The 14,558-nt window shown below is 51.5% G+C and overlaps 1 protein-coding gene across 1 annotated transcript; it reads left to right on the top strand.

Moving 5' to 3' along the window:
• Nucleotides 1-8,536: 8,536 nt before the first annotated feature.
• LOC146764188 (uncharacterized) lies at nucleotides 8,537-11,149 on the top strand. Its single transcript, XM_085565674.1, has one exon. It carries the CDS (start codon nucleotides 9,317-9,319, stop codon nucleotides 10,391-10,393), a length of 1,077 nt encoding a protein of 358 aa, XP_085421800.1. The 5' UTR covers nucleotides 8,537-9,316; the 3' UTR covers nucleotides 10,394-11,149.
• Nucleotides 11,150-14,558: the final 3,409 nt, after the last annotated feature.

Here is a 14,558-nt window from a genome sequence, read left to right as displayed (position 1 = left end):
TTGTGGAATCCCACATTGTCACTGTGATCCCCTTGAATCCATGAGGCTGTGTTGTGCTACAATGGCCCCTTGGTTATACAAGGCCCTGCAGTGTCACAATGGCCCCTTTGGCTCCAATGAGTCCTGAAATGTCATAATGGTCTCCATGGTTCCATGAGGCCCCACAGTGTAGCAATGGACTTTTGGTTCCACAAGCTTTCGTACTGCCAACAGCAGTCTCCTTTGTTTCACAGTGTCACAAGGGACCCTTGCTTCTGTGAGGTTCAGTAGCGTAACATGGGCGCCCTGATTCCACGAGGTTGTGTAGTGTCACAATGATCTCCTTGGTTCTGCAGTGTCACAATGGACCCTTGGTTCCATGATGTGCCTGGCCTCCCACAGCCCCTCACAGCTCTCATGGTCCCTCACAGCCCCTCACAGCCCCTCATGGCCCCTCACAGCCCCTCATGACCCCTCACAGCCCCTCATGGCCCCTCACAGCCCCTCATGGCCCCTCACAGCCCCAGCCGTGGGGCTCCTCCCCAAGGAGAAGGGGTCGGGCCCTGCTGTTCTCCTTTAATTTCAGTCCCTTCCCAGTGCCGAGCAAAGAACGGCTGGAATGGAGCCTTTCCCAGCCTTTCGCTCTGGGCTGGCTGCGGGCTGAAGCTCTGTGCCGGCGCTGGCCGAGCACCAGCAGCCCTGCAGCCCCGGCCTTTGCTGTGCCGTGTCCGTCCCTGTCCCGACCCCGCCCGGCTCTGGCAGCAGCAGCAGCCGCAGCGCAGCGGGCGCCGGCCCGGCCCGGCCGGGGCTCCCGGCAGGAGCAGCAGCAGCGCCGGCCCCTTCCCGCCTGCTCCTGCCTCGGCTGCCGAGGGCTTTTCCAGATGGACTCTGGAGCAGAGCAACAAGCACCCGCACACAGCCCTGGCTCCCCAGGGCCCGCCTGTGCTGCCCCGAGCCAGCCCCCAGGGGAAGGAAGGATCGGGTTCCAGCGCTGTTTTCAGTGCTGTTTTACTCACCCTGAGCTGACAGCAGGAGGCTGCTGCTGCCTTCGCCTTGGGAATTGCAGAGCACGGCTGCTCTTGCCCTGCTACTTACCACCTGAATTTTATCCATAAAACTGCAAGTGCCTCTTTCAGTTGGTGCTACCCACAGTGCTTTCATGACAGCAAAGTCAGTATTTTTGTTGCAGGCATAAAGATCAGCAGATACTGGAATGCCCACCAGTTCCTGAGCACTAAGGTGAGGGGAATTAAAGCCACACAGGTCACATTTGCAGTACTCAAACACAGCCCTGTTGCTGGTGCTGATGAAATAGAATAAACTGACAGAGGCCATTACAGAAATTGCCTCTGCAGTGTGGAACTAAATTTAAACATCCACCAAAAGAAACAGAAACCAGAACTTCTCAATTTGCTTCATTTATTCTTCCCAGCAGCAGGAACTGTAGATGCCCAGAGGTGTTTTTCCTGCTGGTGAGCACAGTGAGAGCCCAGCCTGTGCCCAGTCCCAGCGGGAGCCTGAGCCCAGCCCAGGGAGCTCAGCGCACGCGGGGCCAGGCCCAGAGCCCCGGGCACGGCCGCCCATTGCGGGGCAGCGGCGCAGACGGAATGTCCTGCGGCCCAAACCTCCTGCTCCTGCCACACAGCACCCAGCCTTCTCCCCTCCTCCTCTTCCTCTCCCTGCACGGCACAAATTCCAGCTCAGAGGAGGCTTCCCCAGAGAGGGCTCTGGCTCCTGCTCCAGCCTGAGTGTCCCTGCAGAGGAACAGGGCATCTTTCAGGCACTTCCACAAGCTCAGGCTTCTCATTTCATGGTGAATCTGGGATGGAAATGTGCTTGTTAATAAAGCCAAAAGCCATGGGAATGGACTAGTAATTATTAGAAGAAAAACACCTTTCTTCCAGGCAAGGTTCACCAAGTCATTGCCTGCATTTCTCCTTTTCAGATTCTTTCAGTTGGCTACTCTGAGAGGTCCAGCTTGTTCTAGTGCTTATCAGGAACTGATTGTACTCTTGATTTATGCATCAATGCACCAGATGTGGAATCATCTACACTGAATTCAGAAACAAACTCCCTCTGTCAGAGCATTTTCACATTCCAGATCATTTTCAAGATGTCCACTGACAGGCTGGAATGATTATTATTACACAACTCTCCACTTTGGGCTGCAGGCTCTGGAGATTATTTCTCTGAATTCAGACAGGTTTGTATTCTCTAACAATTCCTGGTACCACCTCCTGGTTTTTTAGCCTAGAACAGTAACAATGAAAACCTTACCCCCAGCACAACTCCCCAGACCACCAGTTAAAGAAAGGACAAGCTGTCAACTTCTCCAAACCTTTGTCCTGCTCTGCTGCAAGAGTCCAGCAGCACACAGGGTGTGGAAAGCCAAGAGAAGCTGCAGTTGGTGGCACATCTTGTGACAAGAGCTCGACCTCGTTCTCCAGGAAGGGTTCTTGAGAAGAGGAAACAGGACTGTGGAGAAGATTCCTGAAAAACTGAAACAGCTTTCCAGAAGTGAAATGAAGATGAAAAGAAACAATCTGAAATGTTTTCCCCTATTTATATCTATGCTCCCCTTTTCCATCTTGTTCTCCATCTCATAAATTCCAAATGCATCTCACCTCTAAGATCAATGACTTAGCGAGTTTTAGACACTCTAACATACCATGAGCTACACACAGTTTGCCTTCCCCTGTGTCTGCTGGAAAGCAGTGCTGGAGCCATAAGAGCAGTGCTTGGGTTGGGCACGAATCCTGCAGCCAGGGAATGTGCCCCGCCAGTGTGTGACCCTCAGCAGGGAATATGCACAGCAGCGTTGCTGGGCTGGGTCTCCATGGAGCCATCCCAGAAGCAGCTGCTGAGCTCAGAAGCCATCGCAGCCACTGCCCAGCTCCAAAGCACCCTTGGCAGGGTGGGCTCCTGGCCTGGCTCTGTGTGCCAGGAGCCGGCAGCGCTGAGTGCAGGGAGCCCAGGGAGGGCACAGAAACGCTGGGTGAGAAATGCTGGGGCACAGCGAGATGGTCGAGTGCAGCCGGCCAGGGCAGAGGAGCAGAGCGCACAGGGGGCACAGCCCGCAGGACAGATGGGCAGGGCTGGGCAGGGCTGGGCAGGGCTGGGCAGGGCTGGCAGGGCCAGAGGCACCCAGGCCTTTGTCCCTGGGCTCGGGCAGCACCTCTGGAGGGCCCATAGAAGGAACTTTCCTCGGAGGCTGTCATGGTTTGACACTGGCACAATGCCAGTGCCCCCATGAAAATGTGATCCCTCCCTTGAATGCTGTGAAGTGGAATCTAAACAGAGCAAAGCAGGCCCAAGCTTAATAACAGAAAAAAAACTTTATTAAACTACTACTACAAAAGAAAAGAGAAAACTAAAGAAGGGAAAAAAAAAACCACACAAAGATAAAATGAAAACCTTGCAAAACATTCCTCCCCCCACCACCCAACTCCAACAAACCACAGTGAGACACAATCTGGACCCCAATCAGGTTTCCACCCTCCAAACAATCGATACTCAGTCCATCGAGGGAACAGAGTCTCCCCTGTGCTACAGACCCCCCAAGAAACACACTCCACATGCTGTGTTTCCATGTCACACATGGCACCGCCCGGAGAAAAGTTTGCCATGGTGACCCTTCTCCTTTCCATGCACAGTGCTCTCACTACCAATGCATGGATGGACAGACTGCTTTTAGGATTTTTCCTTTCAAGGATGCCCTGCCAAGAGGGGAGAAAACAACAGTTCAGTTTTTCATTGTTTGGGACCACAGTCCCCCCCATTTTCCCCTGGGGCCGAGGGCTCGAGAGCAGAGATCTTCTTCTCTTCTCTTTCCTTTCCAGGACAAGGGGGCGACACCACAAACCCCCTAACCTTTTCTCTGTTCACTTTTGTCTTTTTCCCAGCCGAAGCAGGTCTCTTGACTCACTGGCATCCTCCCAAAACACAGTCCCTCTTGAAGGAGAAGATTGGTTCAGGTTGTGGCTAACACGGAAAAGTCCAGCCAAAAGCCACTCCTTGTCCCCCTCCCATCTAGAATTCCTCCTTCTAACATCCCAGGGTCCAAGGTGTCCCTCTTCCTCTCTTTCAAACCGAGGAGGGGAAGGAAAAATTCACAAGCTTTCATTTCTCAAGGAAGGGTTAAAAGTCCGAACTCCCAGGGATGGCTCGATGCCCGGACATCCAGCAACTCCCACGCAACTGGGCACCTTGCAGCTTCCCCCCGCCACTGACTGCCGCTGTCTCTTTTCTCTCTCCCTCTCGGGAGAGAAACTCTGGGGTGGGGGGGGGAATGGAGACATCCCAGATTTCTTCCACCCTTCCATCTGCAGGGGCCAGCCCGGTTCCAGTCTTTCCACCACCCTTGGGCCTACCTCAGTCAGGCCATGGGCCTTCCCCTCTCCCACCCAGCTCGTGGCTGGGGAGGGGAGAGTTTGCACTGCACGCTGACCAGAACCAAAGAGAGCGAGTTCCCCTGGGAATTCTGCTTTTAACTCCTCTGTGTTCTCAGAGGCGTGTTCAACTTCAATTGGTCAATATCTAAATTGACCTCTTCCTTCGGGAAAAAAATTCTCTTTCCGTGTCAAACCACGACAGAGGGGCTGCACCTTGGTTCTCCCGTGCCCCTCCCTGAGGAGACTGGCAGGGGTTGCAGATTTTTGGCATTTGTCCTTGCTGCCCCTCACATCCCCCCTGCCCCACAAACAGCCCCGAGCCACCCGTGAGGGACAGGCCCTGCTGTGCCAGGCTGGGCTCAGGGCTTGGCCTTTCTGCTTCCCCCAGCCAGCCCAGGCCTTGCTCAGCATTGCAGTTCCCTGCTCTGAGCCTTGGGCTCCCTGCAATCCTGGCCTCAAGGACCTGCTCTCACCTGGGAGCCTTTGGCAGTCCCTGCCCTCAGTGGAGCCCAGTGATGCTCCAAGGGACTTGGCGTTTTGCTTCTGACTCCTTGAGCAGCTTCTTCAGCCTTCTCTATGTGCCTGAGGGTCCTGGACTCAGCTGAAGATCCATTGTAGGGCTCATTAAAGTACACAAAGCCCTCGGTGGGGCGGGCTTCCTCTTCCTGCAATTGTCTACAAGTTTTCAGGCCCTGTACAGCAGATTGGAGTCAGTTTAAAGATCCTTTAAGAAAAGAGATTTAATGGAACATTAATTATTTATTTTAACAGAGTATTTTTTATTTTCCAGTTCAGAGAAGAGCTGATAGAAGTGATTTTGATGCTCACTGTCTCCTTAGGAGGTCTGGGCATGTAGAAGAATGAGCCCCCTGAGGGCTGACCCTGTTTGGACAAGCTGCTCCTCACCCCCAGCCTCACCATGTCTGACATCGCCCACCTGGCACTGACATCCCTGTGCCCTGCAGCAGAACCTTGTCCCTGAGCTCTGCAGCTCCATGTCCCAGCCCATTGCACTGTGTCCCACCTGCTCTCCTCAGGGCTCTGCCTGCACACAGGCCCAGGAGAAGTTTTCCTGTTGGGAAAGAAAGAATGGAAAAGCTTGAGCAGGTTTCCTAAACAACAAACCCCACTCAGGAGCCACCTGCTCAGTACAGGCTGCCTGGAATGGTGTCACCTTTCTACAAGGGACAGTGTGACCAGAGCTGATCTCTGGAAGCAGAATTCTCTGAGTCTCCCAGCTGAATTATCTGTCCCTGTCCTTTCCCTGGATCTCTGTTGCAGATGTAAGCTGCTGGTGCCAGCCTCACCTTTAACCTCTCTTTGGAATGCAAACAGATGTTCCCAGCTGTGTTAAGCAGGATTTGCTCAATGTTTCTATAAATCTTTTGTGTTCCCCATGGAACGAAGGGGCCATTTTGGCACTGAGGGGGTGACATGGAAGCAAGGAGTCAATTGTGACCCTGGGGACCCATGAAACCAAGGGGCCATGGTGACACAGCAGGGCCACGTGGATCCAGTGGTCCATTGTGACACTGTGGATCCAAGGAGACCATGGAGACACCCCCAGAACCTCATGGAACCAAGGAGTCCATGGTGACCCAGCGGGGCTGCATGGAGCCAATGGTCCATGGTGACACTCCTCGTCCAAGGAGGGCATTTGTACACTGCAGAAGCTGATGGAGCGAGGTGCCATTGTGACTCTGAAGAACTTCATGACACCAAATATCCATGGGGACACAGCAGGGCATCATGGGAACCCAAGAACCGCTGTTGGCAGTGCAGAAACTCCTGGAACCAGGGGCTGTTGTGGCACTTGAGCACCAACACAGCTGCTGCACCTTGTCCCCTGCCCTACACAGCTCCTTGGGAGGCACGGCAGGAGCAGCACACTGGGAGCCTCGGGAATGCCCCTCTGGGATCCATGGCACACACTCCCAGGGGCTGGAATTCCAGTTCCCAGACAGGAAAAGATGTTCCTGCTCTTGAAGGCAAAGCTCTTAACTAGGAGCCACAATCCAAGTGGAGCAAGATCCTACAGTGACATTTCACTACCAGCCTTCATAACTTCACCCATGGTTGTTGCAGCTCCTGCACTGGGAATTAAATCAGGGCAGGGTCTTTGGTGGGAGCTTCCCTGGCTCAAGGGAGACACTGAGAGAGAAACAGAGCAGGCAAAGGAAGGCAGGAGAGAAAGGAGGTGTTTGGGTTTGGAAAGACAGGTGTCTTCTAAGGAAGGCAGGAGCCTCCCCTGAAATGAAATAATGTAGGCTCTTTCTTTCTGAATTGTTATAAATTTGAAATTAAGGGGGGCTCTCAGGTAAAAATATGGGAGGAGGAATAACAGTTTTTTATGAGGGAAGAAGATGAAAATATGAACAATGCAGTGAACCAGAACAACACTGAGAGAGCCAGAATACAACCTGACACTCTGTTGAACAGGTTGTTGGTCACAGTCCAATTGGAATTGTGGCTGCAGTCCTCCTGGAGTGATAGGTGTGGTTCTGTTGGAGTAGTGATCCTATAGAGAAAGGTGTCTTCTCCAGACGAGGCAGTGCAAGAGGCAGCTGTTCTTCTGGGAAATCCAGCGCAGAAAAAGCTGTGTTGGTGGGCCAGGATCTCAAGACTAGATGCAGGTAGGAATGCTTGGCTCCTCCCTCTGGGTGGAGAATCTCACAATGGGATGTTACAGTTCTTATCAGTCATGCTGTGACATTCAATGGTTCATTATCAGCAGATTTCTCCCCTGAGGGAGGATTGATTGTGGAAGAGATAAGGAAAAACTGCCCACTTAACACAGGACAACTGCCATACACATGGCAAAAAGAACACATCTTGCTTTTCAGTCAGGGACAGGAGGTCATAAACAAAATCAGGTGAGAAGGCAGCACTCTGAAAAGCAAACCAGAACTGACAGAAAATGAATGGAACAGAAATCAATCATTCTGATCGTTTTATTTACTATCAAAATAAATCACACCCACTCAGCCCCACACAATCCTGACCCCACAACTTGAGATTTGGATCTCACTTCTCCCAATCTCCTTCCAACCCCATATAACGCTGGAGGCTCTGGAATCGACTAATTTTGGCATGTGACTGAGATGGGAACCAGCCATTTTGAGGTGGGATTGAGTCATTTTGCGGTGACAGACAAATCCACCTTGGCTTTTGGAGTGCAAAAATATGGAGAATACTCCCATATATCCCCCAAGAACACAGAAATCCTGCACAATATGTTCCCAAACCGTAAATTCCACCTTAAATACCTCTTAAATGGTGGGACTTTTGACATCTCTGGTCAATACTCGTTTTAGTCATTTTTCAGGTGTTTTTAAGTGATAAAGACAAATCAGAAGAAAATTAGGTCCAAACCAAAACCAGAGACCCCTTGAGCATCCCCTGGGCACTGGACAAAACAAACTCAGCAGAAATTAAACTTAACCCTACATAAAATGCCTTGAGGAAGATTTGTTCTTTCCACAAGTCACTTGTGATTGAAACTCAAACAAATCCCAAACATTAATAAACCAACAACAGAAGGAATTCTGTGGCAATTCCAAATTTCATCAGTTCCAGCACAGTTCCAGCTCAGATGCTGACAGGTTGCAAAAAAAGAAACATGGAAATTTGTCCCAATACAGATTATTAAAAGGAAGGGAAAGTTCTGTGCAGCTGTCACAAAGCTGACAGGGACCAAGAAAGTAATGATTCTCCCCCCAAGCCCCTGAATTCAAGAGTTATTTGGGAATTTAGGTACTTCAGCTGGGCATCTTGTAGGACTTTAGTGGCATTGTGTTCTTCACTTTGGGGTGAATGATCCTTGTCAGTCTCGCTGGTATCATTTGCTCCCTTTCTTCCAGTGATTTTAACAAACATAAGAGAGAGATGGAAAGAAAGAGAAAAGGGGAGAGAGCAAGGGAATGACAGGGACAAAGATCTCCCCTGGGACAGGGCAAGTGTGATATTGTCCCCTGTGTGCGTTGCCCTCCCAGGGTGGGGGTTTTACACCGGAGCCAGTTTGGGTAAGGGGGGTGGTGTTCACCCCCCACCCCGAGCAGGGATTGCCTCACTGTTTCAGGTTACAGTGTCAGATGTAACCAAAAGTGTTTTCAGTCACCATCTCCATAAACTGTTATCAACATGTGGGACAGTGTTCTTTATCTCTTCCATGGCTCAGCCCTGATAACGCCCTCCAGGGGCCATCTTCTGTTAATGGGCCACTGAGTGTCACTGCAGCACTGATAAAATTACATCATCCCATTGTGGGATGCTCCGCCCAGGGGGAGGAACCAAGAATTCCTGCCTGGATATAATCTCACCATTTGCAACACCACAACCACCTTGACTACTGGATTCCCAGAGGACAAGAGCTCCATAACCACCACTGGACCTTCAGAGGAAGACCAGGATCACGGCTTTGACAGAATCACGTTTATCACTCCAGCTGGACTGCAGCCACCATTTCATCAGACAGCTACCACCACCCTGACCAACGGGGTGTCAGGTTATATCCTGACTCTGTCAGATTAAGCCAGTGTTTCTGTATCATTGCCGTGATCTTAATTTTCTTATTCAATTGTCATTCTGGCTTAAAACTCTCCCCCTGGTTTGTGTTCAAACCAGTACAAAACTCACTGTGCTCATCCCTTGTTTTCCTCCCAAAACAGGATTTCCCATGCCCAAACATTCGCCAGATGGAGAAGAAGGTTGCAAGGAAGAGGAAGATGCCCTGGGACACCAAGGCAGGTGAGGAGGAAGTCAGTGCCCCTTTCCCCCTCTCTCCTGCTCCATCTCCCAGCCCAGCCTGGCCCCCGGCTGCAGGACAGCCCCGCTGCCGATGCCCTCCTGCCAGGGATCCTCTGGGGGGATCTCCTTGTCCTTCCCTGTGGCATGGAGGCTAATCCCATCCTCTCCTTGTCCTTCCTCCCCCAGAGCAGGAGCTGAGGATGGAAACCAGGAAAGACAAATCCCTGCAGCAGAACCTCATGGAAGAGGCCATTGTGAGCAACTCCACAGCGCAAGAATCCACCAGGGAGGAAAATCCCTGGAGATCTGACAGGAGGAGGGGCTGCAAGCCCAGCCCAGGATGCTCTGAGGAGGAAAGACCCACTCTGGGCCAGGAAGGTGGGCAGAGCTTCAGCCAGAGCTCGGAGCTGGTGGTCCCTGAGCAGCTTCCTGATGGGGAGAAGCCCTACAAGTGCTTGGAGTGTGGGAAGAGCTTCAGCCAGAGCAAAAATCTGAAACTACACCAGATGATCCACACAGGGGAATGGGCCTATGAGTGTGGGGAGTGTGGGAAGGGCTTCAGCTGCAACTCCCACCTTGTCAGGCACTTACACATCCACACTGGGGAGAGGCCCTACGAGTGTGGGGAGTGTGGGAAGGGATTCAGCTGCAGCTCCAACCTTGTCAGGCACTTACACATACACACTGGGGAGAGGCCCTACAAGTGTGGGGAGTGTGGGAAGGGATTCAGTTCCAACTCTCACCTTGTCAGCCACCAATGCATCCACACTGGGGAGAGGCCCTACAAGTGTGGGGAATGTGGGAAGGGCTTCAGATGGAGCTCCGACCTCATCATCCACCAACGCATCCACACTGGGGAGAGGCCCTACGAGTGTCCCAAGTGTTGTAAGAGTTTTCAGACCAGCTCCAATCTCCTTGTGCACCAGCGCATTCACATGGATGAGAGGCCCTTCTGCTGCCCTTACTGCAGGAAGGGCTTCAAGCGGAACTCCCACCTCATCAGGCACCAGCGAATCCACACCTGGGACAGGCCCTACATATGTCCCACTTGTGGGAAGAGGTTTCAGAGCAGCTCAAATCTCCTCCTGCATGAGCGGATTCACACTGAGGAGAGGCGCTTCCTCTGCCCCGACTGTGGCAAGGGCTTCAAGCACAACTCCCATCTTGTCAGCCACCAACGCATCCACACTGGGGAGAGGCCATACTTGTGTGCCCAGTGTGGGAAGAGCTTCACCTGGAGCTCTCACTTGACCAAACACCAACGGAGCCACCAGTAAGGGAAGTCCTGAAAATGCCCCAGCTGCAGGAAGAGCTTTGTGCACTGCTCCAGCTTCATCCCCCATTGGAGGAGACCCTGTTGGGAAGAGCCCTGGTGATCCATGTTCCCTGTGATCCATGCTGGGAAGACACCTGTCCCTTTTCCTGCCCCTGCCAATGACCTTATGTGGGATTGAAGGACATGAGGGTCTGGCCATGGCCCTGTCACTACATTCACTCCCACCTCAGGTCATTGCCAGGGGCAGGAAAGGGACTCTGTCTTTCCCTGAGGAGAAGGGTGTCCTTTCCATGCAGGAGGAAACACGTGGCCAGGAAGATACAAGTGATGGTGATGTAGTTTTCCCTGTAATTAGTTTTTCTTATCCCTTCTGTTGTCAATATTTTTTCTGTTCCTGTTTGTTCTTCATCTTGTTGCTGTTGCCAGTAAATTGTTCTTATTCCAGCCTGGAATCTTTGCCTTTTGTGCTTTCTATGGTAAGTGGGAGGGCAACAAATGGCAGGGCGGTTTTAGCAGGAGCAGGAAATTGAGGAATCCCATTCCTGAACCCCAGCCTGTGGAAACCGAGCATCCCAGCTGGTGCCAGCCCTGGTAGCCAAGGCAGCAGCCTTGGGAGCGGGTCCCTGGCTGGGGCTGAGGGAACCTCTTCACTCTGGTGCCCAGGGACAGGAGTGGAGGGAGCAGCTGCAGCTGAGTCAGGGCAGGCTGAGGTTGGATCTCAGGAAAAGGTTTTTGCCCAGAGGCTGCTGGAGCACTGCCCAGGCTCCCCAGGGAAGGGTCACAGCTCCAGGGCTCTCTGAGCTCCAGCAGCGTTTGGACAGCGCTGCCAGGCCCAGGCTGGCAGTGTTGGGGTGTCCTGTGCAGGGCCAGCAGTTGGACTCAAGGATCCTGATGGGCCCCTCCCAGCTCAGCCAGTTCTGTGGTTCTGGGATCCCATGAGCCTGGGGATGGAGTGTCAGTAGTTGCCATGGAAACAGATTCTGGCTCCAGGCCTGAGCTGGTGTCCATGGCAACCACCCCTGGCATGGGGTCTCCATGGAGCTGCCCAGGGACTGACCACAGCAAGAGGGGCTGGGGATGGTTATGATGGAAACTGACCATAGCAACAGGGGCTGGGGATGGTTGCCATGGAAACTGACCATAGCAACAGGGGTGGGGATGGTTGCCATGGAAACTGACCATAGCAATGGGTCCTGATGAGGTTTGCTGTGGTAATCCAGGGAATCCCTCTGGCTGCCCTGGAAGACCTGGGACCCTGGGAAGGGGCTCAAGAACCCCCCTGTACAGAGCCCCGAGAGACACTGTCTGTGATCTCTGTCCATGGGAAAAAGTTTTCAATGTTACAGGATGAATTACAAGCTCTGAGTGTTTGTTTTAAGTAATAATTAGCGTGACATGTGTGCAAAAGTAGAATTTTAGGATTGTAGGTAAGGGGTTCAAAGGGGACAAGATGGGGGAAATTGGGTGTGCCTTGTCCTTTTTCTTCTTCATTCCTTCCATGTTCCACTGTAGTGTTTGCATTTTTCTATTGGTTTAGGCTGGGGACACACTGTGCAACATAGGTGATAGGTATTGGCACGTTATTGTAAATATAGCACACGTAGTTTCCGGTATTTAATGTTTGTAACATCTCACTGAGGGCAGAGCCCCGAATGCTGTCCTGCAGGACAGAGCTGGGCAGGGCAGCAGAACATGTTATAGATAAGCAAGAAAAAACAACCTTGAAAACCAGCACAAATGAATTACAACTTCTTTGGCAGCGGGGCTGAAAGACAGCAACTTTCTATAATTTTGGGATCATTTAAATACCACAGATTCTGACATAAATGGCATCCCTGGCTGGGCTTGAACTACCAACCTTTCAGTTAACAGCCAACAGTTTGCCTAGTAAGGATCAGATTTTTTGACATGCACTCAGAGGGGTTCCATGGAGACTTTCTAAGTGTCTCCAGGCTGCCAAAGAGCCGGGATGTCACAGGCACTCACAGGGGCTCCTGTCATGGGCAGACTGGGAGCTTTAGGCAAAGTTCATTAGAGAAGCTCCTGTCACATCAGGAGGTGCAGAAAGGACCCCCAATAGCCCCTACAGATCCCCAAATACCTCCAAGGACCTCCAGCCTTTCTGAACTCCTTTTGTGAGAGGAGCCTTGGAGCAGCAGGTTCCAATCCCTGCCCAAAGCTTTTCAAGAGCTCATATGTAAACAATTATAAAGGTGGAATTAAACCTTTATAGAATTTGTCCCACAGGATTAAGAATAGCAAACCAGTGTTGGGTTTTTCCTTTCTGTTCATTCCTTATCATTGGCTGATGATTTTCTGCTGATCCCTTATTTTGGGAGGATGATCAGAGACACTGCTCTTGGAGAAGGGAGTTTTCACTGCTGCTGCCAAAGCCCATACCAGAGCTGCTTCTTCTGTCATGGGGTGAGCCTCTGCTTGTGAGAACAGCCACTAAACTGGGACCTTATTAACACCTGCCCCACTAAACGAGAGACCTATCCCTGTCTGCTCGGGTGCCCAGGATCCTGAGCTGGGCTCTCCCTGCCCTGCTTGGAGCCCCTCACCCCCTGCCTGCTAAGACATCCTGCCAGCCCAGCTTGCTGCTTTCTCGAGTCCTGCTGGAGGCACCTCCACAGGAGGCTTTTTCCACCTTCCCTGGCAGACCTGTCTTGTAAACCAAGACCAATTTTGGCATCCAATGAGCAGCCCAAGGGTGTCAAGAGGAAAATGGTGAAATGAAAATAACAATTCTTGAGTAACATTTTTTTTTTTGTGTGTGTGTGTGTGTACTGGATATAGAAACCTTGTTAGATGTCACAATGTGGTCTAGCTGACCCTGGTTTGGGTGGCACATGGTTGTGGCTACATTTTTCCCATCCTATACCTATGGCTACTGTGACTGCTATCCAATTTGTTTGATGGGTTAATATGGTGAGGAATTTAGGGGTTTTTAATTTCCTCTGGACAGTGAGCACATGCATTCGAGGCTACCACACACTGACTGTATGTGTTTGGAATGATTTTAATAATGGTACCCACTGTGAGGAAATGACACCAGGGAAATTTTCTCCCAACCCCTCAGCCTGCTCTTTGGGTCTACAGTGGTTGGTGTTGCTGATATACCTGTTAAACCTATTCTATTTAACATTCAGAGGTAAGGGAAGATTGACTTGGATAATTATTGTAGCAGGGCATCCCTGACTGGTAATAATTAGCACTGACTCCATGATTTCAGAAAACTGATCAATCACTTTATTACATTATACTGTACTATACTGCGAAAAAACACTCATGGCTCTTGCAGACAGTCCGATACAGACAGACCAGACTGGTTAATTGAAATCCAAACACTGTCACCATTGGCCAATTTAGAAATCACCCTTTGGTAAATAAATCTCCATAACACATTCCACACGTACACAATAACAGGTGCAGCAAGTGAAGATAAGAATTGTTTCTCATTTTTTTCTTTGAGCTTTCTCACAGCTTCCCAGGAAAATCCTGGGAGAGGTCTCTCTCTGTTCGGAGGATATGTGATTTCCACAGGTCAGTTGTGACAATGCAGGTCCAAGGACACCACGGTGACACTGGGGAACCTCATGAAACCAAGGGGCCAGGGTGACACTGTGCTGCCTCATGGAATCAAGGAGACCATTGTGAACTCAGAGACCCCAAGGAACCAAGGATCCATGGTGACCTTGTGCAGCCGCAGTGTCACAGAGGAGCCGTTGTGACACAGCGAGGGCACATGGAGCTGAGGGGCCATTGTGACACATCAGGGCTTTGTGGAACCACAAAGGCATTGTGACATTGCAAGGCCTCATGGAAGCACGGGGCCATTGTGACACTGCAGAAGCAAGAGGAACATTGTGACATTCCAGGGTCTCATGGAACCAAGGAGACCATTGTGACACTGTGGGGTGCCACAGAACCAAGGGAACATGGAACAGGTCTGGCTGGCTGGGCCTCCTGGGGACCACCTGACAGGTCTGGCTGACCCTGGCATGTCAAGGGCTGCTTCTCATATGCCCCAGAAGCACTGGGGCTCTGGGATTTCCTTCTTATGGGAGGGAACTGTCCTTCTTCCCCAGGGGCCATGGCCAAAGCTGGGATTCCTCCTCCAAATTTCCTTATATTGCAAAAGATTGTTCTCAGATGAAATCTGC

Source organism: Lonchura striata, chromosome 36 (genome assembly GCF_050655825.1).
Source record: "Lonchura striata isolate lonStrDom1 chromosome 36, ASM5065582v1, whole genome shotgun sequence".
Lineage (NCBI taxonomy): Eukaryota > Metazoa > Chordata > Aves > Passeriformes > Estrildidae > Lonchura > Lonchura striata.
This window is presented reverse-complemented; position numbering and strand designations above follow the sequence as displayed.

Bases quoted from the DNA above. Each gene is read 5' to 3' on its own strand.
- LOC146764188 (XM_085565674.1), top strand. From the start codon at position 9,317: ATGGAAACCAGGAAAGACAAATCCCTGCAGCAGAACCTCATGGAAGAG.